General features: G+C 45.2%; 1 protein-coding gene across 1 annotated transcript in view; it reads left to right on the forward strand.

The window, feature by feature from the left end:
* Nucleotides 1-17,394, forward strand: part of LOC138466477 (uncharacterized) — a 159,800-nt gene that overhangs the window by 51,487 nt on the left and 90,919 nt on the right. Inside the window, exon 2 of the mRNA XM_069607233.1 lies at nt 12,411-12,468. Within this exon, the coding sequence (XP_069463334.1) occupies nt 12,411-12,468 (58 nt within the window). The remainder of the gene's footprint in view (nt 1-12,410; nt 12,469-17,394) is intronic.

Consider the following 17,394-nt stretch of genomic DNA (forward strand, 5'->3'; position numbering starts at 1 on the left):
CGGGTGGCACTGGAGACTCTACGCCAATCAATATCAATAGAGTCCCAGGGCCACAGGGAAGCCCTGAGGGTAGAACTCCATCACCTCAGGGAGACTCTTATTTGCCTTGAGGCTTCCACTAACTTGAGGACAGAACAGCAGCTGGAGCGGCTCACACGTTCGCTCTCAGCTGAGATGCAGGCAACTCGGGAGGAGATCCGTGCATCACGTCAGGTGCTGCATGGGGATCTCCGCACTATAATCCTCTAAAACGAGACCTTACACACCTGCATGCTTGCTGCCATGGAGGACCATACCAGGGCTTTGCTTGGGCTGCCTCCCATTGCACCACCACCTCCTGTGGCAGCAGCAGAGGATGATGATAGCGACAGCAGCAGTTCTCCCACATTGGCATAGCCGTGCAGGCCATGAGCCCATGGAGGTATTTTTTTTTCCCAACATCCACACAGGAGGGTGTTGGTGCGCACCCTGTCCTCGGACCTCCTGGGTGGCCTCCCCCCACCGACCCCCACATGGCCATTTTTTTTTTTTTTTTTTTTTTTTTTTGCAGTATGTTGCCTTGTGTGGCTCCCGGGGGCATCCACTGTATTCTGGCTGGGCACATGCAGGCTTGTCCTGAGTTTGGGTTAGATGCTTGGGCTCGTGAGACACACACCCCTCCTGCTTCCCGTTTCCATGGGCTTGCAAAGGGTGTGCCCAAGTGACATTGAATAACACGGTGACGTAGGACTCCCATGAGCTGTGTGGGCAGTCTGTAGTCAATACTGTGTATACATTCCTAGTGGATGTTGTTGTTGAATTGTACACTGCATGGTGTATTGCTATGTGCTTGTGCATACATGTGTTTCGCCTAATTTGCAGGTTAATTCCTCATATCTTCACAAGGCCGTCTACTTTGGAGATGGAGTTCATGTTGTAAGCAGTGCACTTGGACATTTGCGTGGCAGCAGCACTGTACAGTTGGAAGTGGCCGATGTGCTGGCATGCTCAGGTTGTAAGACTACCACTACTTTAACTTAGTACTGTCATGCTTATGCTATGTTTGAGGTTGTGTAGCTGCATTGTATTGTTGGTAAGTATTTGGTCATGTGTGTTGTTAGTTTTACATTACTGGGAGCATATTGTGTGTGGGCAGTTTCCATTGAGGACACTGTACTTTGACACTTGTGTGATGTTTTCGGGATTGCTTTGTTTGCTCTCACATAGCATGGCATGCCATGGTGTGTTGAGTGGCAGTGCTGGGGAGGAGTTGGGTTTCATGGCACTGTTGTCATGTTGTATTTTGCAAGGGGGCAATGATTTTTGCAGCATAGAAGTGTGTCTTTTGATGACACAGCATTGGTGGTGTTTGTGTAGGTAGGGCACACAATGTAACACTTCCAGGTGACCAATCTCAGGCTGGTATGGTTGTGACAGTTGACTGTCCCTTATGTCATCATCATTGATTGTCAGCTGGCATGTGCCAGGGCTGTGTGCACTCCACAGGGGTGTGATTTTAGGTGAAGTAATTATCCTCCAGCTGTGTAAGGGCTGCCTCACCCCGTGCCCTTTCCCCTCCCATGCGCAGCGGGCGTGCTTGTGGTTGGGGATGTGGGGGCACCACCATGTCCACGGGCAGGCCCCGGCTCTGTTGCAACATTGTGCAGGACACATGCTGCCACTATGATCCTGCACACTACTGAGGGAGCGTATAACAGCTGCCCGCCAGAACGGTCAAGGGAGCGAAAGCGTGACTTGAGCACTCCGAATGTGCGCTCCACTATGCCCCGGGTTGCAATGTGGGCTGTGTTGTATCTTACCTCGTGTGGCGTGGTGGGGTTCCGAATTGGCGTCATCATGTGGGTGCTCAGAGGGTAGGCACTGTCCCCTGGGGAGGTGGTGATGGGTATCATTAGTGGGGTTGTGACATTGCTCAGTATCTGACATGCATGCATGTGATGTGGCATTTATACTCATCGAGCAGCCATGTATCGCCATGCCGCCCAGCTTCTAGGTCCCGGTTTAGGGTTGACATTTTGTAAATAAAACTGTCGTGGGTGGACCCTGGATAGTTGGCATATACTGAGGTGATGATTCCCTTGGCATCACATACTACCTGGACGTTGATGGAATGCCAGTGCTTGCAGTTTCTGTAGATGTGCTCTGATGCCCTGGGGGGACGTAGAGCCACATGGGTGCAGTCAATGGCACCTAGCACTTTGGGGAAGTGTGCCACCCGTATCCTGGACGGCAGCTTGCCTTTCTGCAGGTGTTCTGGGCAGGTATATGTGCCTGCGGACTGAAGGGCATGCAGTCATGATGGCCAAGACCTGGTGTAGGCAGCGTGACTGCGTGGCCTGTGACACTCCCCCCACTATAGCAGTTGTCCGTTGAAATGATCCAGTGGCCAAGAAGTGCAGTACATTGAGGACCTTCTGCAGGGGGCTGAGTGCTTGGGAGTACAGGGTGGGTGATGTGAGGTCATCCTCCCACTCACTGACCAGGTCGAGTATTATGTGAGGTGGAAACCTGTACCTCCCATACACTTGGTCATCAGGCATCCCAAAAAGGCTGGTTCTGGGTGTAAAAATTCTGGGCCTGACTGTCCTCCTCCTCCTCCTGCGGTATCCCACGACCACTGCTGCTAGGAACGGTATATTCATCCTGGCGTCTGTGCTTGTTTGTTGTTTGCGCGCACTTTTATGCTGCGCGGGTCCACGTACGCCTGCGGAAACGTGTGCGCCAGTGTGCGCCACGCAGAATTTTGGCGCACATCCTGGAATTTCCTCGCCCACAGACTTCCATGAAACGCTGTGCGCGGGTTTCGCTGCGATTTTTGCAATGGCACTGCGATTTGCACGCTTTCGCACGCTTGTGCTGAAAATTTCAGCGCACTTTAATTTCATGAATCGGAGTCACCAGGGACTACTTCAAATTATAATCTTAAAAGAGAAGAAAGAAGAAACTTGCAGAAAGCAAGCTCCAGGAGAAGGGAGTCCTGTATGAATAGTGGTATGGTCAGTTCTGTTTAGTTTGCATGGTGGACACTCTTATATTGGACATTCACTGATGACTGACAAGCACCTTAGTTAGTGTGATAGGTAGGGAACGGCCTGTAGAAATAGGGACAGGTAGGTATTTTGATTATTCTTTTATCAAACCTGCATTGAAATGGCCACAAACAGCCAGTGTCCTCCTTCTGATCTGCCACACTACCTGTAAGTTTAATAAACACCCTTGGAACTGGGAGTCGTTTTAGTTTTTGTGGTGGGCTGCCCCGTCCCACTTAGTTGTTATCTCCAAGAAACAGACCCCATCTTGTTGACTGTAGGTAAATGTGAGATTGCATCTGCTGTATAAAAAAATAAAATAAATAAAGACACTTTGGCGCTTATTTTAATGAGTGGCATAACGTGAATGAAGCCTTGAGTAAGCCACGCCACATTTTCAATCATTTGTATGACGGAGAAGAGGATGGATTTTCATGCCATTTTTATGTACCAGCATATAGCAGGCAGACCGCATAGGGATCCATTGTACACGCTGCCTGCCATTCTCGAAAGGCAGGTTGTGTGTACAATTAAATGCTTCCCGGCATGATCGCATGTCAGGCAGCGTTTTTTTGTAATTGTACACGTTGCTTGCCACGCGCTCATGGCGGGCTGCGTGTACAATTAAAGGTAAACTCTGCCTAGCATGCTGCTAATAGCCAGAGCACGTTCTGGCAAGGCAGTGCCTGCTGACAGAGTGGCCAGAGCCAGGAATTGGCAGTGTGCAGAATGAATACTGGAAAGAGAGAGAGAGGGAGAGGGAGGGAGGGAGGGAGGGAGGGAGGGAGAGAGAGAGAGAGAGAGAGAGACACTCTCTCGCCATTATGGCAGACAGAATGTATACACACAAAAAAGAACTCAGGGTCACAATTCAAATTGATGTCTGCAAGCCGGCAGGATTGCATTAAAACCTGTCAAAACACAGATGCTATTCATCCAAAGCAGACTCCCAGGCCTGGGATCTCCATGAGCAGCATCATTGAAGAGGTATTGGGCCCTAGCTATGTATGTGAAAACCCAGCCTTGATTACAACGAAACCAGTTAAGGCTCATATTCGTTTGCGCCAACGGCTAATCAACAGAATTGGCATTATTCAAGCAGCATGAGTTCATTCAGTCAATACATTTCGAAATACCTCTTTCCTTCAAGTAGTTTGCTAAGGCAACCAGGGCAAGCCCCCACCCGTATATGTGTTTGGTGGAGAGAGAAAACAGACGGTGTTATATTATGTTATGTTAAGTACAGTTCTAAAGCGCAACGTACACCCAAAGGTACCTTGGCGCTATAATCCCTTCAGGCTCTGAGCAGAGCAGCATCACAGAAGGGACGAACCTAAAACAAATAGGCAGCGAAAGGATAAATGCGGCGTCACATCCCCTAGAACACTGGGAAGGGAGTACCAGGCTTTCTCAGCAGCCACCGAAAAGACTCGCCCCCCTACACAAGAGCGCTTTACAGAAGGGATCCAAATTGTCAAAGACGATTGAGAGCGCAGGGCCCTAGCAGAAATATAAGGACAAAATTTGCCCTGAATGTATTCAGCTCCAATTTTATAGAACGCTCTGTGCACAATACACAAGGACTTGAACAGGATATGTTTCTCTACCGGGAGGCAGTGTAGTTGGTGCAGAAGTGGGGTCATACGGGTACCAAGAGGATGATGAAGAATCCCCCTGGCCGCCATGTTTAGTGACAACTGAACGTGGCAGAGCAGATAAGCTGGCTGTGCCAGGTAGCGGGAACTCCAGTAGTCAATACCACTGAGAACTAGAGAAGAGACCACTAGGGCATGAAAGCAAGAGGGGACAAAAGGAAGAACCTTGCGAAGAGTCCGCAACTTTAAGTGACCAGATTGACAAACAGTGGAGACCTGATCCACCATTGACTGTGGCTTAAACACCCAACACCAACCACGCCCCGCCCCTGCCCTACTCCCACACACACATCATTTGCCTCCAGTTCAGCAGCAGTCATATTTCAAGGTGTTATGTCCTGTTTAAGGTGGGGATGTCTAACTGACGAATTAGCCTGAGGGTGGTCAGTTCAACATGCTGTGAGGAAGTCACTTATTGAAATAGGGGAACTAGGGAACTTGCTGACTGGCATAGCCCATAAAGGCTCTTATGGTGTCTCAGGACACTGAAGGCCACTGAAAGGAAGGTTAACTACGAGGACAGAAACAGTTAATATCATAGGTGTTTTTTTGAATATATGTTTTATTTATTGTATCCTGTGCCAGTCACTGGTCTAAGAGCGCCGAGGCTTGTCCAGAGAGTCGCGACCAGAGAGTCGCATACACTGATGCCTACAGAGGTATCCTAACAGTTTACATTTTCCACTCTGGAAGAGTAATTCAGGGCTCCAAAGCTGGAAGAATAGATTGGGTCTGGTCTAGAATAGACTGTGTTGTATGAAAACTGAACGTAGTTGGGAAGAAAAGGATAGGGCCACCTGCTACGTATCTGTGAAAACATTTTAGGTTGTGTTGCAAGCATAGCACTCGGAAAGGAGGGGGAATAATGTGAAACTCTGCTAATATATGGTCTGGGAGTAATGATAAATTGGAGGATGTCATCACTCCTTTCCCTGGGATAGACTCCCCACAGGTGGCCAGGGGACGGCAGCTGCTACCTGATGTTGACCCTGGGGGTGGTTATATAAGGGAGAACCCGTTGGGAAGGTGACTGTCAGGTAGACTCAGTAACGTCCTTGCAGGAAAACACATGCCCTCCTTTCCCTTTGAGGGAGGTTTCCTCTGCCCCTCATGCCTTAATGGCATATTGTCACACTTATACCCTCATAAAGATAGGGTGTTTAAACCCCAAACATCTGTTAGGGGAAACGTACTGCTGGCTGGGATGAGGAAGAGGCAGGGAGTAGTGAAGATCAATCCCTGCAAACCTCAATATCCACTTCCCCTAATTCACTTAGAAACCAATTACAAAACAACTGACATGAAGAAGAGTGATCGAGTAATGATGCGTAAATGGACCGGGCAAAGAACACTGCAGCCTAGTTGTTGGAAAATGAGTAAGCAGACCAGGAAGTTTAAATACAGGCTGATCGCAGCTGATAGTAGCAGGAGAGAGGAAAGCTGCAGACGCTGAATCACCTCTCGTACCATAAGCTTGCTGAGCACTGGGTTGAAGGCAAGGACGCCGTGACAGATGCCAGAAAGGCATACCCGGTTAAGGAACGGAAAAGCAAAGGTGCAGGTGGTCCACCACTTAGAGAGCGAAAGCCGTGAGAACTGTGGGTTGTTGTATATCAACAACAGAAATAGCCGGTGAACCTAGAAGAAATGGATCAGTTACCGGGTGTCTAAATAAAGGGAAGCGCTTCTTGAGAACGCTCTGAGCAGGAAGCAACAAAATCATTAGAGAAACCAGAGTGCTTATAACGCAAGTTGTCAATGAATTATTAAATTCCAACCTTGGAGGCAAGAGTAACCAATATGACAAAGATGTGGCAAGCAAATATACTAAATAAAGGTTGTTAAAGAATAGTGATCCATAATATAAAGTCCTGGGAAGCATACACACCAGGTGAAGTTAAGAATTTGAGTAATGAACTGTTTATACAAAAAAGTCCTGGCAGGAGAGCATACAAGGTGAAGTTAAGTATATGTGAAACAAAGTATTTAAATAACAAAGTCCTGGCAGGAGAGTATACCAGCTGAAGGTAAGTATCTGTACAAAAAGGTGTTTGTGAAATAAAAGTCCTGGCAGGAGAGTATACCAGGAGAAGGTTAATGTTTAAGTAATGAAGTCCTTAGAGGAACGTATACCAGGTGAAGATGAAACAAGTGTGAAATGTGACCTGGCAGAAGTATGCCCATGTGGAGATAGATATTAAGAATATTGTAAAGACCTGCAAGGAAAAGTCTTTGGTTGGTTAACAATTGGGAAACTATAAAGAGAAGAGGGTAGTCCTTAGGAGAAGACATAGCCCTAACAGAACTGTAAAGTATTAAATTAAGAGAAAGCTTGAGGAAGGGAGAAAATTTCCCACAAAAGTTGAACCAATGAAAGTTAATCTATGGAACGTAGGGACGAGAGGTAAACCCTGTGAAGTAAATCATTGTACATGTGAAAAGCCTTTCTGTTGAATTGGAACTTTTTGGGTTGAACTTGTAAATGTTATCACTTGGAAAAGTCAAGAAGCCATTGTTCATGAGAATTGATGGGTTTGAGCTCTTGTGTTGAACTTGAACATTTAAGTACTTGGAAAAGTCAAGAAACAACACCCTTTACACCTTTAGAGTTTATTTAGAGTGTGAGGGACAGAATAGGATTACAGACACAGAACTAATCTTTTGTTTGGAAATCTTGACACTGGACAGATTCTGTAGTTTTGGTTTGAGGTAGTGAAATTTCTCCTAGAATAGGGAAAGTGAGACATTTTCCGAGCCCACTTATTTTAATAATCGTTTATAAACAAAAATATGTCTCCTCTCTGTCCGCGTCTCATTCCTGCCTCCTCACAGAGTGCAGTCACTGCACATCTCAGGGTTCCTGTGCAGTGGGGCTGTGTTAGTAGCATGGCTGTATCACATAAGGCTATGACATACTTGTCACCTGTATAGCGTGTTATGTCACAGAAAGGCCACTATACTATACTGTGGAGCAGAGCAGGATTCTTTTAGTCAGAAATGTGAAGTGCCAAGTGACCTCCAAAGAGCATCCCCTTCACAACAACAGGCGGGATTGACATGATATGATATGATATGATATGGCATTTATAACGCGCCTATACACAAGTGTTTCGATTGTTTGTATGTATGTCAGAAATGCAAATTGTCTATTACAAACTCCTTGAAAACTAATCAAAACCTTTGATTTCTATTTACAATTTTCTTTTCCATTTGAGAGGTTTACACCCACCATGCATGCACCCCCTTTTCCCTACCTATTTGTATCCCCCCTTTTTCCCTTTATTGTTCACTTTTTCTCCCATTTTTACTTTCCATTCCATAACCAACCACACATAAGTATGGATAGTATGGACATCTGTCAGAGTGTTATGTTATTTGCCTGCTACACATCATATATCACCACCATAATGGTCTTTAAGCAATGAGCCTGGTCTCCGTAGAGGGTGATTTGTGACCCCAACTCAGGATAACCCAGACCATGGTCTGAGGCGGAAAAGAGATGGGGCCCAGGAAAGGATAAAGGTCAGGGGCAAAACAAAGAGATTTAACTCCCAAAATGTAGGAAAATGAAAACACAATGGTGAGTGATATTATATCACTTGATATGTGTATTGCACATTATTGGCTTTGCAGCACTGTGAGGCAGACTCTAGTCTAGACATAAATGAAATAAAAGTGCATGCAAAAAAGTATTTATAATTCCAAGCTACTGATATGATAGGCTATTTAAAACGCGTTTAATACCTAGAGGTTTCTAATGTAGGACTCAGGGATCGAACCTGTGTTGCTCCATGTCGCCTGCTTCTAAGGCGAGCACGTTGCCCCTGAGCTATCCTCCCAAGACAAAGATCATTTTGGAAGAGATGACTAGTGTAGTTCCATTATAATAGTCGTACAATGTAGAGAGTTCAGGATCGGTGTGGATTGCTATATCAGTGACTATGTGACAGTTTGATCAAATCTTTTGTTGGACTCTGCCATTTATTGAGGGGGCAGCACTAAAGGCGGAAAGGGGGTCAGGTATAAATCAGTCTATCACCCCAAGGGCAATTGATGGCATTGCTATGCTTTACCTGCAGACCACCTGCCCAATATAAAACATGCAATCACATGAAAATAACACCACAGAAAAACAAATTTAACGTTGCGTAGACGGGTGCTACATCTATAATGCTTAATTTTGGAGCCACCATCACAGGCGAAATTGATCGTGTCCGGGGTCTGAACACTGTGCACCAGGAGTGCAGACAATAGGGCATGCCTAGTAAGACTTGGGATCTTATCCTACAGCCTATGAAAGTTGGGCCCATTGGAACCACTCCACACTAAACAACAACAGGGAATCTACAGTGAAAGTCTCTACTACATGAACACGCTAGGTCACCGCGGCGAGACCACAGCAAAGAAACTTTTCTTCCTATTGGTCTCCTAAAGTCCAGGATCTATTGGATACCTTTGCGACTTACATGTGTACCTCTACAGTACCAGTACAGAGGAGGATTACCCCTGAAGAAGACAATACCCTCGTCGAAACTATCCAGTGGCCAGTACCAAGATTTTTTTGGCCTGAGCGCAGCAACTAATGTCACAAATGGTTTAGCTCAGGGTTGTCCAACTCTGGGCCTAGAGGGCCGGAATCCTGATAGGCTTTCAGGATATCCCTCATTATAATTTATGAGGAAAACATTTGCATACATTTAGAATCATTGTTTCCAAATTTATCTCATGAATATTAATGCAGGGTATCCTGAAAACCAAGCATGGATCCGGTCCTCGAGGCCTGGAGTTGGACAACTCGGGCTTAGCTAGTAGGCACTCAGCACTTTATCACCTGCACTTCACTTTTGCGGACCGATGGTACTGCTGTACAAGGTCTAGCTCTTGCCATTGCATGTTCACCTATTCCCATTGGGTGGAAATCTGGGCAGCACTTTAGTTGAATGCGCCGTTGCACATGCATGCTAGGCTATCCAACATCACACTGCAAGAAGCGAGGCAGCAGAAATGTAAGACTGATGTTCAGCGTATAGCCAGAAGTGTTGTGGTTAAAGCATCCGCGTGTTTGTATGTATTGAATTCATGCATTGTACAATGTTCTTTTTCGTATGTCCTTCTAGTGTTGTCCACGAGTTCATGAAGAGAACTCTGATCTTCTTGATGTGGACACAACTTGTTATGTCAGTATTGTGCACACATTTATGTGTTTGTTACTCTTAAGGTCACTTTTCATTAGTTTCACCCATACAACTTCCTTGTGTGGTCCATCGCAAGTTCCCCAGACTGGCACTTGCAAGAAATATTAATTTTGATAATGGTTTCAAGCAACTTTAGACATGGTAGAAGTAACATGCTATCTTTGTTCATATTCATCCTGGATAAACCTCATTTTTATGTTTAAAAAAGAGTTCATCATTCTTACGCATACAACAATAAGACTTCACGTTCATCTTCGATTCAAACAAAATGCGTTTTTCAACAATGATAACATACAATTAGATGCAGAAAAACCCCAAGACTGCGCTACCCCATTAACAGCATACATCAAGGTGCACACACTAAGAAAATATATATATATACATATTTTTAAAAACATATAAGCAGCAATTAATTTGATTAAGAACTATTTCTCTAACAAAATACATTACTTTTTTTCTTTTCAACGTACTTATGGATTATGTAATGATTAATTGTAATATGTCTTGGTTTGCATTTTTCTATCAATAATATTCTTCATGTAAGTTTTAAACTTTATTTGACTTCAATTTACTTTAGTTTATGATTTCATGTCCACTTCAAATCATGCTGCGCGTGAATTGTGTTAATCCGATGTCACTCAGCATTATATCTTTGAGTCCGAAACCTTACTTAGTTCATACAACACCTGAAACGGGGTTGGTGGAAGAGGGAATGTGATCCTTAGACATTTACGAGTGGGTCAGGTACTCCCTTTTAGCAGTCCAAGAGAAATTAAATGTCATTTTAAAACTACATTTCTAATTGCATTGCAACTTCAAGGAAATCAGAAACTATGGTGTGTACCATGAGTTAACATGGAGTCTAAGCGTGAGTAACCTGCCGTTTTCTTTACTGTATTGATTTTTCCCTAACCTCGAGATTATGTGATTTTCCAGCATCAACATGACAGATTCTCTTCCAACATTTTTAAAGGCAAAACTCATTTACATGCTACTGTGATGACTACACGTACCATTGAAAGTGAGTCAATATCACAACTCATGTATAATTATAAACGATCATTCACCTGTTCATTTAAAAGTGGGTGTTATGCCATTTTAATCCTTGTTCATTCTATTTGGTAAGAAATATAAAGCCAGACAGGCCACATTATGTTGTTCACATTTGCTTTTAGTTGGCAACAGTTCTTCAGGTGTGTTACCCTGGTATTATGAGTGGGGAATCACCTGTGAATTAGTCTGCGTGATATGTAAATAAAGTATTATTACAAAGAGATGTTCTGTTCTCCCTGAGGGTGGGATAGGGAGACCATTATAGTGGAACTACCAATGTTCATAAAAAGGACTAGAATTTATGGATAGTGTGTATCTTGCTTGGGGGGTAGGTTGTCAATTTACGTGATTGTTTCTGCTTAATTGAGGGTCGTTCTAGGGTTTTTATGAATCTGATGTGATACTTTTAGTACACATCTTTACAATACATGCCTTATGACTAACCATATACTTCATTACAATGTAAGTGATGTACAATGCTAAAGGTTATTTACAGTTTTGAATGGAGAAGGTGATTGCTGGAGGGGTGATGCCAGTATAAGTCTCAGGATAGAATGGATTTCTGAACTCTGCTCTGGTGAGCAGATGTTCAGGAGGCCACCACAGTTTAGTGAAACAGGGAACACTTCCGTGAAATTAGCCAGGATAATTCAAGGTCCTGAGACTTATACTGCACCACCCCTCCACCAATCACCTTCTGCATTCAAAACTATAAATAACCTTTAGCATTGTGCATAATTTAAATTGCAATGAAGTATATGGTTCTGCACTTACCCCTGCACTTGCCTCTGCACTTACCCCTGCACTTGCCACAAGCTGGCCACACTTTTACCTACTGTTCTTATTTATTTTTGCTGTTGCTTCTATGTATTGCACTGTCCCCTCCCCCGCACGTTCCCTTTACCCCCTCCCCTTCACTTGCGCGATCTCAATGTCAACTGGCCTAGTAAGATCATGGTCTCTGTCTTCCCTCTGTTCCTCCTCCCTTGCCTCGTTGTGCTTTGAAACACTTGTGTATAGGTGCGTTATCAATGCCATATCATATCATTTGTCTAGGGTTTATAGCAAGGATCAAGTCTGGGTCCTGCGGGACACCACAGAGAAGTAGTGTGTATCGCACTGGGTATAGGCACCTAGAGAAGCAACTAAGGGCAGGGTCTGAGGCTCCCATGGAAGGAAGTCCTCAGGTAAAATTGGGTACTGCTCCAAGAGTGATCATGGAACTAGAGTAATGGCCGCCCCCCATCCCCATGAAAGTCTTAGTACTGATTCAGAAACGGAGGCATGAGGTCATCATCTGGGTCTGGACCGCCTGGGTAATTTATTGGGTATTTTCTGGTGGTCGCAGAGGTCCTGCCCTGGAATTGGATTATGTTCAGCAAAGATGCACCTCTTCTTGCTCGTTCCCAACATGTCTCCCGCCTCCCCACCACAAACCTCCCCTTCAACCTCTTTAACCTCTCACATCTTCTTTCCAGGTGTGGTGCAGAATTGCCATTTACCTTAAGTCGGTCGGGAGAAGAGTTCCCGCTCCGGGTAAGGTGATTTCCTGTTTACATTGCCTTGAATGCATGTGATTGATGGTCCTGCTGCAATGTCCAATAATTAAAGGGTTTCTAGTGTACGGACTGGGGAATGGGTGTGGCAGTGGGAGAACATTTACCCAAGAAGCACCTCTTGCTCTCCCATTGGACGGACTGCTCTCAATATCTCCTCGTTGGGCCCTACAGGAAAACACCCAGGAAAAAATAAAAATAGCACGCCCTTCCTTCTGCAGCCAGGCTGGGGTCTGCGCTCAGTTTCAAGGAATGTTTGTTTGTTTTGTTTGTTCTGTGCCTCGCAAGGATCTGCCAATTGGCTGGAGGTGCTGCAAGCTTTCATTATAATTGTTATTTTTGTGGCGCTTTCGCCAAAACCGCTGTACTTAGAAGTGTTACATAAAATTATTATCACCCAACCAAAGTTGGTACTCATTTATCGACCTCAGAAAAGAAAGGCTGAATTGGCGTTGCCAGGATTCTAACCTGGATTTGCACCTGCAATCTACGGGTCACAGATCGATCGTAGTAGCGAGCGCTCAATCCACCGAGCTACCTTACCAGTAATAATGTTCATTGTGTAAAATCCATAAAAACCATATGTTCTGGTGCTCGGTGGAACAGGAATGCTGTGTCAGTTTCCCTGCCCATTCCTTCACATCCTATTTGTGAATTCGCGATGCACTTTAAAATGGCCAGACCCCCTTATTTGCGCAGATGTGCAAAGGGGGGTAAAAAGGGATTCTGAATGAGTTCCTTGTTGTGAGTGGGCTGCCACGTGTTTTGGGCGCAAGTGAGAAGATGCGCTAACGCATCTCCTCACTTGCGCAGAATTTGCTTTTGAGAAGCTGGCCCCTTGTCTCTATATTTGCTGCATGATTTCCCTATTGGATTATTTGGTGTTGTGCTGCGAGATTCATCCTTCCAGTCGGTGTCCCCTGCCTCCCCACCCCGCTCCCACTTCCTGATTCCCATCCCTCCCGCCTCCCAGCCCGCCCACCATCCCCGTGATTGGTTGAGTGGCCAGCGCTCTGCAGGCCTAGTGAACGGCTTCACCGCCCGCTCGCTTCTTTGTAGCTGAGCGCGGGTGAGTGAATTTCATTGCAGGCATCCGTGTGCCTTTTGTGTGCTTTTTGCCCCCTGTGTCCTGCAGCCCCAGGCCCTCCTTCCAGTCGGTGTCCCCTGCCTCCCCACCCCGCTCCCACTTCCTGATTCCCATCCCTCCCGCCTCCCACGCCCGCCCACCACCCCCGTGATGGGCTGAGTACCCAACACCCTCCAGGCCGTGCCCTGATTGGCTAGCAGGCCCTGAGTCACCAGCCATTACAGACCTTCCCAGGGCAGCCCCCTGCCTGGCAGCCCCCTGCGACTAAGGACCATGGGACAAAGGACAGCTCATACAGAGACAGCTCCTAACCGTATCTGCAGGTATCCGCAGGAGAAGCAAGAAGCCAACAATAAGTAAGTGTGGGAAGGGCCTGAGGCAATCACTTCACACCATACTACCCAACCACGCATCTAACAAAGCATTAACTCTGTTTACAATCATTGCTGTAGCATACTTACACTTGGAAAATCGAATCTATACATGTATGAGTAGATTTAAATGTGCGCCCAATAGCCTCCCTTGAAAGTTACATCTAGAAGTGTGCCCAATAGCCTGTCTGTGGAAAGCCACATTTAGAAGTGTGCTCAATAGCCACCATTGAAAGTGCACCATTTGCATTAGAAGTGTACCCAATTGCATTTAGAAATCGCGCCCAATAGCCTCTCTGAGAAAGTTGAATTTATAAGTGTACCCAATTGCATTTAGAAGCTGTGACCATTTGCATTAGAAGTGTACCCAATTGCATTTAGAAGCTGTGACCATTTGCATTAGAAGTGTACCCAATAGCATTTAGAAGTTGCGCCCAATAACCTCTCTGAGAAAGTTTAATTTAGAAGTGTACCCAATAGCATTTAAAACCTGTGACCATTTGCATTAGAAGTGTACCCAATTACATTTAGAAATCGCGCCCAATAACCTCTCTGAGAAAGTTTAATTTAGAAGTGTTCCCAATTGCATTTAGAAGCTGTGACCATTTGCATTAGAAGTGTACCCAATAGCATTTAAAACCTGTGACCATTTGCATTAGACATGTACCCAATTGCATTTAGAACCTGTGACCATTTGCATTAGACATGTGCCCATTGCATTTAGAAGTTGCGCCCATTAGCCTCTTTGAGAAAGTTGAATTTAGAATTGTATCCAATTGCAGTTAGAAACTTTGACCATTTGCATTAGAAGTGTACCCAATAGCATTTAGAACCTATGACCATTTGCATTAGAAGTGTACCCAATAGCATTTAGAACCTATGACCATTTGCATTAGAAGTGTACCCAATAGCAGTTAGAAACTTTGACCATTTGCATTAGAAGTGTACCCAATAGCATTTAGAACCTATGACCATTTGCATTAGACATGTACCCAATTGCATTTAGAAGTTGCGCCCATTAGCCTCTTTGAGAAAGTTGAATTTAGAATTGTATCCAATTGCAGTTAGAAACTTTGACCATTTGCATTAGAAGTGTACCCAATAGCATTTAGAACCTATGACCATTTGCATTAGAAGTGTACCCAATAGCATTTAGAACCTATGACCATTTGCATTAGAAGTGTACCCAATAGCAGTTAGAAACTTTGACCATTTGCATTAGAAGTGTACCCAATAGCATTTAGAACCTATGACCATTTGCATTAGAAGTGTACCCAATTGCATTTAGAAATCGCGCCCAATAGCCTCTCTGAGAAAGTTGAATTTATAAGTGTACCCAATTGCATTTAGAAGCTGTGACCATTTGCATTAGAAGTGTACCCAATTGCATTTAGAAGTGTACCCAATCGCATTTAGAAGCTGTGACCAACTGCATCTAGAAGTGTACCCAATTGCATTTAGAACTAGCGCCCAACAGCCTCCCTGGGAAAGTCGAAGCTAGAAGTGTTCCCAATTGCATTTAGAATTTACGCCCAATAGCCTCTCTGAGAAAAGTGGAATTTAGAAGTGTACCCAACAGCCTCTCTGAGAAAGTTGAATTTAGAAGTGTACCCAATTGCATTCTTGAAGCTGCGCCAACAGCCTCTCTGAGAAGGTTGAATTTAGAAGTGTACCCAATTGCATTCTAGAAGCTGCGCCCAACAGCCTCTCTGAGAAAAGTTGAATCTAGAAGAGTCCCCAATTGCATTTAGAAGCTGTGACCATTTGCATTTAGAAGTGTACCCAATTGCTTTAGAAGCTGCGCCCAACAGCCTCTCTGAAAGTTGAATTAGAATGTTCCTAATTGCATCTAGAAGGGTACCCAATTGCACTTAGAAGTTGTGACCAATAGTCTCTATTGTAGCAGAGGGGATGAGCGTGAAGAGGGGATGAGCGTGAAGAGGGGATGAGCGTGAAGTGGGGATGAGTGTGAAGAAGGGATGAATGTGAAGTGGGGATGAGTGTGAAGTGCGTAGAGGATTAATGCGGTTGACGGGTGAGTGTTGAGGGCCCATGAGTGTGGATGGCCGATGAGTGTAGAGGGCGGACGAGTGTGGAGAGCGGATGAGTGTGAAGATCGGAGGAGTGTGGAGAGCGCAGGAGTGTGGAGAGCAGATGAGTGTGGAGAGCGGATGAGTGTGGAGAGCGGTCGAATAGCAGAATTGCATGACATCCGTATTATGCCTTGGAATGCATGGATCCTTTGAAAGAGCATACCTCATATCACACCCCACGCTTACTCTCTCCTTACACCACCACTCAACTAGAACACAGAGATACTATGACACCATTCGGTATAACTGTTCTCATATCAACATCTGCCGCTCACTCCCCATCACTCTAAGTAATCATTGCTGGTCTCGCACCCCCAGCCAGGCGTTCTCCTAAGGCCTAACACTGCCACTCTCGGTCTGGATAATTCCGGCCAGATCGAACACATACTCCTGACCTCTCAGCCACCACACCTACCGCTAGAAAGCAGCTACCACAGGAATTCTGCACCAGCTGCACACATACCGGATGCGCACACTCACCTTTGGGCTCTCTCTACTCCCTCTACTGACCAGAACTTCGGTTCCCAAGGGCGTTCAACCTACCAGCGCCTTCAGACCATACCAATGGCATATAAGGCGCTATATAAGTGCAAAATAACATAACATAACATAACATAACACAACATAATAAGATAGCCTTAAAATCTGCATGCAACCAACATTGAAACTTATCACAACGTCTGGAAGTTTTCACGTCAAGTAATGACACAAATTACGGTTTAGGTAAGTGATGGCAGCTTGTGTCATGGGCAGGCAATTAGGTGTGTCTGAGGCCCTCTTAGAGTTCTGGCTTGCAACAATCAGAACCCAGCTCTCTGGAGGCTTCGGGTGCTCCTCTCAGTGCTGGTAGGATATCAGGTAATATTGTGCCCGTATATAATATCGCCATACCGACATTACATACGGGGACAGTATTTGGGGCAAATGGGAGTGGGGGTTGCAGGGGTGTCCCTATGATTATGTCACCGCAAAATAACGGCAACATTCTTGCTTGGTGACATTTTTGCGGGGATATTATCACATTGTACCTCTGGTAGAACTTGGCACTGCTTAGAGGCAGCTATCTTGTGTTGGTGACTGGGCACAGCGGGCGTAAGGTTTAAGTAGTGACACACATCGGTAATGCGAGCTGTGGAGCTCTCCCATCCAGCAGTGATGGCTATAACTGCTGAACCCATATGCATGCATTAGTATTGGCCGGACCCCAAACCCTCTCCCGTAATAATAGGCTCACAACTTGTGTCAAGTGTTGGCAATAAAAGGCTGTAGGATTTTATTGTACAGATATGGTTATGGCAATACACAATATCACATATCATAATGGTATCATACTTTTGGGCACCGGGTCCTGAGAT

This window comes from Ambystoma mexicanum, chromosome 1p (assembly GCF_040938575.1).
Source record: "Ambystoma mexicanum isolate Mex_15411 chromosome 1p, UKY_AmexF1_1, whole genome shotgun sequence".
Taxonomy (NCBI): domain Eukaryota; kingdom Metazoa; phylum Chordata; class Amphibia; order Caudata; family Ambystomatidae; genus Ambystoma; species Ambystoma mexicanum.